General features: G+C 44.5%; 1 protein-coding gene across 1 annotated transcript; it reads left to right on the top strand.

Moving 5' to 3' along the window:
* Positions 1–1,294: 1,294 nt before the first annotated feature.
* LOC136311635 (golgin subfamily A member 6-like protein 2) lies at positions 1,295–2,968 on the top strand. The gene has a single exon (XM_066240793.1). The coding sequence runs from the start codon at positions 1,295–1,297 to the stop codon at positions 2,966–2,968; it is 1,674 nt and encodes a 557-aa protein (XP_066096890.1).
* Positions 2,969–9,386: the final 6,418 nt, after the last annotated feature.

The following is a 9,386-nucleotide window of genomic DNA, read 5'->3' as shown; positions in this document are numbered from 1 at the left end:
GGTGGATCCCCGGCGGGTGCATGCGGGAATCTGTCTGTCTCTCCCCGTTTCCAGCTTCAGAGAAATTAAAAAAAAAAAAAAAAAGCAAATCACATAGCCAAGTTAGGATCAGGGTGGGAGGTGACCGCTTGAAGGGCAAGGAACAATTATCCATCAAAAGTTGTAGGCAACCAATTTATTATCATTCTTCGGGTCTCTTCTCAGCATGTAATTGATTGAGTATAGGGTTTGTCTTTAAGAGTCTTCCAGAACAATCTACAGGGAGATAGAATAAAGTGGAAAGAAAAACTGCTACCTCTTCTTTAACAATAAGGCTCTGTGTAATTGGATATGAATAGCCTATACCTGAAAAAAGATTAGACACATGTTAATTAAAAGTTAGTGCCATACAATGAACTGATCTACCTTTCATTCGTTTTCCTCTTAATGTGTAACTGTCAGGTATTTTTCTAATCAATATAGTAACTAAGCCAAAAAAAAAAAAATTCAAAGGATAGCAATGCTCAATGGATGCATGATTACATACATTCACTTCTCATTTCCATTTACAGAATAAAAAAGAATAGAAAAAGAAATAAAAGAAAGGGGAAAGTAATATAGCACTTTTTAAAAGAAAGGTTAGAGGGGGTTTTATTTTTATTTTTGCACATTACCTTTAATGCTCCTTGGAGGCATCTTATAATATCAAAGAGCATCTTTTTCTTGGGGTATTGTACACATCTAGGAGTAATTTGGACCAAGTAAGTTGCACCCTGATGTCATTCCTAGGAATTGTTTTATAAACCACACCCATCTGAAAGAATTCTTCCTTTATTGACCTCTTCTTTTATTGACCTCATTCTTTAGGACCAGAGGAAAAAAATCTATTAAATTTCAGGCTCAAATTATGTTTATAGACAGACTTAAAACCCAAAGATGTAAGTCATAATCTTGGCCACTGGTTAAATCACTCAGTAATAAAAATGCGTCTCTTCCCTGTTTTGAAGGCTAACCCTGAGAGCGAAGGGATGGTAGAGGACGAAGCTCTGTAAGCACAGATAAATCACAGTCGTGTTTAAGTAAGAGTTGTGATATCTCTGCTTCTAACCTCTCTTTATTTTTTCTCTCAGTCAGATTTGAAGACTTTGAACAAATACACTCACTGTGGTGTTTAAACTTTTAACCCATACACATGGGTTAAGGCAATAATTATTCAACTCTAGAATCCTAATTTTCTAAGAACTCCTCAATTGGGTGAAAAGTTGTGACCAATTTTACTGATGTATGAAAAGTTAAGTAACATCAATCAACTCCTATGACAAGATCTGGTAGTTTGGCTTCCAAAGCATTTACTCACACACCTGGGGTGGAGGATGGGGGGTCCGGAGCATTTACTCACACACCTGGGGTGGAGTATGGAGGGTCCGGAGCATTTACTCACACACCTGGGGTGGAGGATGTGGGGTCCGGAGCATTTACTAACACACCTGGGGTGGAGGATGGGGGGTCCGGAGCATTTACTCACACACCTGGGGTGGAGTATGGAGGGTCCGGAGCATTTACTCACACACCTGGGGTGGAGGATGCGGGGTCCGGAGCATTTACTAACACACCTGGGGTGGAGGATGCGGGGTCCGGAGCATTTACTAACACACCTGGGGTGGAGGATGCGGGGTCCCGAGCATTTACTCACACACCTGGGGTGGAGGATGGGGGGTCCGGAGCATTTACTAACACACCTGGGGTGGAGGATGCGGGGTCCGGAGCATTTACTAACACACCTGGGGTGGAGGATGCGGGGTCCCGAGCATTTACTCACACACCTGGGGTGGAGGATGGGGGGTCCGGAGCATTTACTAACACACCTGGGGTGGAGGATGCGGGGTCCGGAGCATTTACTCACACACCTGGGGTGGAGGATGCGGGGTCTGGAGCATTTACTCACACACCTGGGGTGGAGGATGGGGGGTCCGGAGCATTTACTCACACACCTGGGGTGGAGGATGGGGGGTCCGGAGCATTTACTCACACACCTGGGGTGGAGGATGGGGGGTCCGGAGCATTTACTCACACACCTGGGGTGGAGGATGAGGGGTCCGGAGCATTTACTCACACACCTGGGGTGGAGGATGGGGGGTCCGGAGCATTTACTCACACACCTGGGGTGGAGGATGGGGGGTCCGGAGCATTTACTCACACACCTGGGGTGGAGGATGGGGGGTCCGGAGCATTTACTCACACACCTGGGGTGGAGGATGCGGGGTCCGGAGCATTTACTCACACACCTGGGGTGGAGGATGGGGGGTCCGGAGCATTTACTCACACACCTGGGGTGGAGGATGCGGGGTCCGGAGCATTTACTCACACACCTGGGGTGGAGGATGGGGGGTCCGGAGCATTTACTCACACACCTAGGGTGGAGGATGGGGGGTCCGGAGCATTTACTAACACACCTGGGGTGGAGGATGCGGGGTCCGGAGCATTTACTCACACACCTGGGGTGGAGGATGCGGGGTCCGGAGCATTTACTCACACACCTGGGGTGGAGGATGGGGGGTCCGGAGCATTTACTCACACACCTGGGGTGGAGGATGGGGGGTCCGGAGCATTTACTCACACACCTAGGGTGGAGGATGGGGGGTCCGGAGCATTTACTAACACACCTGGGGTGGAGGATGCGGGGTCCGGAGCATTTACTAACACACCTGGGGTGGAGGATGGGGGGTCCGGAGCATTTACTCACACACCTGGGGTGGAGGATGCGGGGTCCCGAGCATTTACTCACACACCTGGGGTGGAGTATGGGGGGTCCGGAGCATTTACTAACACACCTGGGGTGGAGGATGCGGGGTCCGGAGCATTTACTCACACACCTGGGGTGGAGGATGCGGGGTCCGGAGCATTTACTCACACACCTGGGGTGGAGGATGGGGGGTCCGGAGCATTTACTCACACACCTGGGGTGGAGGATGGGGGGGTCAATCTGTAGCGGCCTTTGCATGTTCATTTCCTGAAGGCTCAGATTTTGTCTTAAATCATTTTAATTTTATTATCTACTTTATAACATGGCTCTGTTAGGATAGCCTAAAAGTGAAAGGTGGATTTACAGTTGTTCGTATAGAAAGTAATATATACAATAAATAATAAGTGTAACTGTGAACCTACTTTTGCCGCACCCATTATTGAAATGTCTTGCCACTGAAATTGCTTATCTTCTGTTATGAGGAGTCCCTCTCTAAACTGGCAGGACAGGACAAAGCTGCCTCCTGGGGCTCAGTAACCCGAGTCCCGCTGCCGCGAATTCTCTCTTGGGAAACACGGTGTGATCGGTGCTGTCCTGATCAGTCAGGTTTCATTTTCTCTAAGTTAGAACAAAATGCGAATACCATTCTGGGCATTGGATATTGACCCTGAACTTCCTGACTTCAGCCATTACAGCTATCTTGCTTGCCTCCTCTGTCAGGACCCAATTCTTATTTGAAAAAAATCACATGAGGTCCATTTCAATGTCTCCGTGGAGTTCACTTGGATAGGACAAAATGCCACAATTTTTACCTTCTGATTTACTATCTGATTAATTGTTCCACCCTGCCTTTAAAGTTCGCGTGCCTCCGTTTATAAATTGGTCCCCCACAAAAGAGGTACAAGAGGTAAAACTTTATGCCAATCAGAAAGCATCAACGGAGGTTTGGAATATGTTCCAGAATGGGTCAGAATCTGCCTACTAGTCCCAAAGGCCTTTCACACACTCTCAAATTCCTGGGAAAATGCAACAGTCTTTTAAAATGTCATATTGCATCTTCATTCATTACCTGTCATATTACTATTCAAGCCCAGCATTTCAGAAATTAACTTCCCAAATGGTTCAAGTGAAATCAAGTTTCCTTAATTGCCATTTAAATCATCAAACCAGAATATGCTTCTTTGCTCTTAATTTAATTTTAATTTATGTCGGTGTAAAGCCCATCACCCAAACACACCCCCCCGGGGCAGTTTTCAAAGATAGCATTTGAATTGGATGTGGGGGGAGGGGCAGTAATGTCCAACCCAGTCCACAGGGGTCACAGGTTACACATCTTGAGAAAGAATAAAGAGGGGGAAAGAAGTGATAGGAGGAATACATTGGAGAAAAGAAAAACATGTTTTGTTGAGAGTTCATTCCTTATTTATAAAACTAGAGAGTAAACTATATTTCAGCCTACCTCTTCCTTTAAGGGAGAAAGGAACAAACCCAAAAGAAGCCCCCCTGTTGGTCATTCTAATTTCTACTTCATTTGCTCCTTAAAAAAAAAAAAGAAAGAAAAAGAAAAAATCTTTCTTAGTGTATATTTAAGACATAATTTAACAGTCTATCATTATTTTATATATTATATCTCACTTTAATTGAAATAACTGCACATATATCAACATAAATTTCTAAAGGCAATTTGGTAACTTGTCCTTCCATAATCAGAAGACAATTGTCAACCCTGGCCTGATGGCTCAGTTGGTTAGAGCAGTAGTCCCTAAGCCTCGGGCTGCGGACCGGTACCGGTCCACGGGCCATTTGGTACTGGTCCACAGAGAAAGAATAAATAACTTACATTATTTCCGCTTATTTATATTTAAGTCTGAACGTTTTATTTTTAAAAAATGACCAGATTCCCTCTGTTATATCCGTCTAAGACTCACTCTTGACACTTGTCTCGGTCACATGATACATTTATCCGTCCCACCCTAAAGGCCGGTCCATGAAAATATTTTCTGACATTAAACCGGTCCGTGGCCCAAAAACGGTTGGGGACCGCTGGGTTAGAGCATCTTTCTGAAGCACAGAGGTTGCTGGTTCGATCCCTAGTCAGGGCACAGACAGGAACAGCTTGCTGCTCCTCTATCTCTATCTCTCTTTCTCCCTATCCTTCCTCACTAAAATCAATAAATAAAACTTTTAAAATATAATTTAAAGATAAAGCAATTATCAGTGCCGTAAGAAGCACATATTTTATTTTAAAAAAAGTTGCATGTAAAATTATATCATTAGTCGATTTCTCTTGGTTATTTATACCTTAAAGCAAAAGTTTGTGTTGATTATCTCAAACGTGTGGAGGTCTTTAAAAATAAAGTAATTAATCAGAATTTTATTCAAAATTACTTATACTAACTTTTTTTGCATTATTCCAGAAAATTAATAGTACTATGCACAACAAAAATCTGGAGGCTGTATTTCTCTCCTGCTGTGACTTGAATTTCTGATGTAGTCACTCCATACACTTCCTCTTCCGAGAAGAAAACTCCCGTGGGGCAGCCTGACCCAAGCTGCACATGAATGTCAAGAAAACTGATCCAGTATTCCTCTCTCTACATAAAACAAATATCTTACTGCATTGCGTACTACAATAATCACTCTCATGTGCAGTGCAGTAACATTTACAACTATCAAATGCAATTAAATACTCAAAGCCTATTTAGTAAAGCAAAAGCAGCAGCCGAAATGACAACTAACATTTAGTTACATGCTCAAAAGAAAGCTTGATTAGTGCAACAGAAGGGTTCTCCTGGAGAGCCTGGGTCCTGTGAGAGGGGCAGTTATATCAGAACAGACTTCACGTGACATCCGTCTTCACTTTGCTCCAGTGTATTCTGAGTGGAATGTCTGGGGATGTGTGAACAGTGCAGAGACACTGACCGGTTCGTGGGTATTGACTTGACCTTTGCTTGGTTTTCTCTTACACGACTGACCCCTTCCTTATCCACACTGTCGTTGGCTCTGAGCAAGTGCATGGTTGGGCCATTTGGCACCCTGTCTGTGAGACCAGGGATGAGTTGGCGACTCCCAGCCAGGTTCATGAGTCAGTGTTAAGAACGTTACTATTCTACATGATTCCCTTGACCTCTCTGAGACGGTGTGAGCATAAAGGTTGCCTAGAAAGGCTGAGCTTTTCCTGAGACAGAGTCCAGTGAGTAACTTTATGACAGTCCTTTTGGACTAAGCTTTGCTTAATACTTACAAGTCGGTCATGAGACAGTCAGGGGATTAGAAATGTATCACTTGACAAAGTTTTCAGATTGATAACAAGGGAGTAAACAACTTTGTCATCCAGGAGGTTCCAAAGTTCACGGTCCATTCGGGGTGACTGCAGTAGTTCCCCTTCCTAAGTCCAGGAATTCTCCCAACGAGAGCCCAGTAAGGGGCAGCTTCCCAAGGTTAAGCCTAGAAGAACATAGCCTGCCCAGCTAAAAGCCAAATGAAAAGGCAGGGTTGCCCAAGAGTCATGAGACAGTTGGAAAAGTCCCTGCAGTTGGCACACACCCTAACAGAAAGTGCCTCGTGGCCACATGGAAATGACATCAAGGAAAAATGTGGGGGTCAAGTCAGAATCTGCACATTAAATCAGGGAGGATTTGTTTGGGCCTCCTGTTAAGATAGAGAACAATGATTCCTCTTTTGTTTCTGTTGTTTTGTCATTTCGTTTGCAAAACATAGAAGTTCACTCTGGCCTGACAGCATCTTGCTCTCGAAATTGCTGGATGGTAACCGAAACCTTCCATTGCAGAAGTGTTCCTGTTGGGGGCGATATTAAACCTGGTCAGGGGACAGATTTCTCCCCTCTGGCTGTGACTTCCCAGTGCAGACACCATGTCCTTCACAGACAGAAGAACTTCATTGTTCTTAAGAGACACTGAAGTAGTTAGTCCCTGAGAAGAGAGATTAGCAGAAGGAAAGAAGAGGGCATTTTTTAAGTAGTTTTCGTGTTGCAAGTTATCAGCTGAAACCAAACTCTATTCTGAATCAAACCACCAGAAAGTGATGCGTGATTGTAATATCTGTTTAATTAAGCAAAATATTCATTAATAAGTAATACAACATTTTATTTGTGTTTTAGAGCATACATATACAGTGCATACTCATAAATATTTGCATATAGGCAGTATGCTTGGCAGATAAAAACAAACTTTTCAGAAGTCTTTCTTATCCGAAAAGTTTGGAGGGGGAAATAAAATTTTAATGAAACATCTTTTTTACTTGATCATAGAAAAAGCAAAGAAAATGAGTTTCTAAATTCAGAAGGAGAAAGAGATATTCTATGTTATAGATTGTAAATGTCTTTCTCACTTCAGACCTCCATTTTATAACAACATTGGCCATGTCATATTCATAATCTTGAGAAATAGCCCATATATATCCAATACAGGTATTAGCTTAGGCTGCTAGTTAGGTGCTAAGAAAACTGGCTAAGCCTGATTAAGTCGCAAAACGACAGTTTCACATAAACCCCCAGGGGTTGCCTGCCAAAGAGCTGAACGTCCCTCTGTCCCTCAGAGTGGGGAGGAAGAACCTGTTTTCCAGTCACCCCAGGGAACAACAGGTGTGTGTGGGGGCGGTGAGGTATAAACAGTAAGGGGGAAAGGCCTTTTCTGGGTGCATGTGCAATAGAAGCTAAGCCGGCACAGGGGGGAGGCTTTAAGGGTATGCACAGCAGAAGCTAGATAATGAGCTCAAACTATAGTATCAGACATGCACTCTAGGAGCCAAGATGGCGACATAAAGGGGAGGAGTCTGGCCTGGGAAGATCTGGGAAAAAGACCCAATAGGATAAAGGCACAAAACCCCAGGATTGGATAGTTTAGAAGAAAGTCTATTCTCATCTAAGCTCAAAGAATTTTAATCAAAATTTAGCAAAGGCCTGAGGTGCTCTGTCTTGCTACTGTAGCAGAGCACCGGCCGAAGCGCAGCAGTGATCACGAGCCGGGTGAGGACAGAGGCTGTGTTGCAGGGGTCCCCAAACTATGGCCCGCGGGCCACATGCAGCCCCCTGAGGCCATTTATTCGGCCCCCACTGCACTTCCGGAAGGGGCACCTCTTTCATTGATGGTCAGTGAGAGGAGCATAGTTCCCATTGAAATACTGGTCGGTTTGTTGATTTAAATTTACTTGTTCTTTATTTTAAATATTGTATTTGTTCCCGTTTTGTTTTTTTACTTTAAAATAAGATATGTGCAGTGTGCATAGGGATTTGTTCATAGTTGTTTTTTTTATAGTCCGGCCCTCCAATGGTCTGAGAGACAGTGAACTGGCCCCCTGTGTAAAAAGTTTGGGGACCCCTGCTGTGTTGGATTACTGGAGCCTTGGATGCTGGAATAATGACACTGCAGCTCTGGGACCTGGCCCTTCTCCTGGGCGTGGCGGGGACCAGTGCGGGCCTACAGCCTCAGGGGCTGGACTCTTTTTCTGCTGCCAGACAGAGCTGAGCCACCTGGCCGTGTGTGGGACATCAGCCATGGTGTACCTGGGGGCAGCCTTTCGGATGTGCTCCAGTGAATGAAGCCGCTATACCTCACATGCTCCTCTGTGTGCATCCCTGAAATGCATTTGCTGCAATCCTGTGGCAGAAGCTGATCTCCTACGGCAACCTAAGAGTGGGCAAAAGTAGGTTTTTAGTTGTATGCACATGAAACAGAGAGTTCATCCTCGTGCTGTTATATATTTAATAATTATTGTGTTATTCACTATTATCATCAACCTCTTTCTGCCCGCCCCTGTATGTAAAAAGATATAAATCTAGATGAGTATCTGTGTTTTAATACTGGTTGGAAGAGATGAAAAGTTTATGTTAATAGGAAGGACATTATTGTTTACTAAAATTTTAATAACTATGTATGTACCTATACATATACACATAAATAGTTGGAATGTCATGTGACAACAACAGAGGCAGAGACTGGAATAATACAGCTGCAAGTCAAAGAAGACCAAAGATGGTCCGCGAACCCCCAGAACCTGAAGATAGGCAAGGAGGGGCCTCCATAGAGGATGCAGAGGGAGCATGTCTTGCCAACAGCTGGGCTCCAGGCTTCTGGCCTCCAGAACTGTGAGACAGTCCATTTCTGTTGCTGAAAACCATCTAGACTACCGGACTGTGTCACTGCGGCCCCAGGAAACTAATGTGGATGCTACTGACCACATCTTTAGCCTTTTCTTAACCACGTTCTCTTAAAACACTCTCAGCTACAGCCTTCCACTCAACATAGTATTTCAGAAGACCGGTTACACATTTCACGGGACTCCTCCCTGCCCCTCATACTCTGATGTCCCCTGAGAGACCTCGGACAATTCTATAGTATCAACTATCACTGACATGGTAGGACCTCTCAAGGTCATATCCACAGTCTGAACTGCTCCAAAGCTCCATGAGCCAACCGACTGCAACCCACCAAACTCCATAACATTCAGAAGATTCCCTCGTTCTTTCAAATTCCACTGCTCTTCCAGCCATGTCCCTAAAGCTCATGGTCCCCTGGGAGTTCCGCAATGAGGTGTGATTCTCCTGGTTTTATACAGTACCCTTAAGGACAAGAAATATGTCCCTGTGACCCCTGTCCTAAAGGTAAGTTGGAAAAGTTTTGAAAACTTGGATTGGTGTGGCACG

This window comes from Saccopteryx bilineata, chromosome 8 (assembly GCF_036850765.1).
Source record: "Saccopteryx bilineata isolate mSacBil1 chromosome 8, mSacBil1_pri_phased_curated, whole genome shotgun sequence".
In the NCBI taxonomy this organism is placed as follows: domain Eukaryota; kingdom Metazoa; phylum Chordata; class Mammalia; order Chiroptera; family Emballonuridae; genus Saccopteryx; species Saccopteryx bilineata.
The sequence above is the reverse complement of the archived record's forward strand: the minus strand, read 5'-3'. Positions and strand labels throughout refer to the sequence as shown.

Coding starts and splice junctions, on each gene's coding strand:
- LOC136311635 (XM_066240793.1), top strand. CDS start 1,295: ATGACAAGATCTGGTAGTTTGGCTTCCAAAGCATTTACTCACACACCT.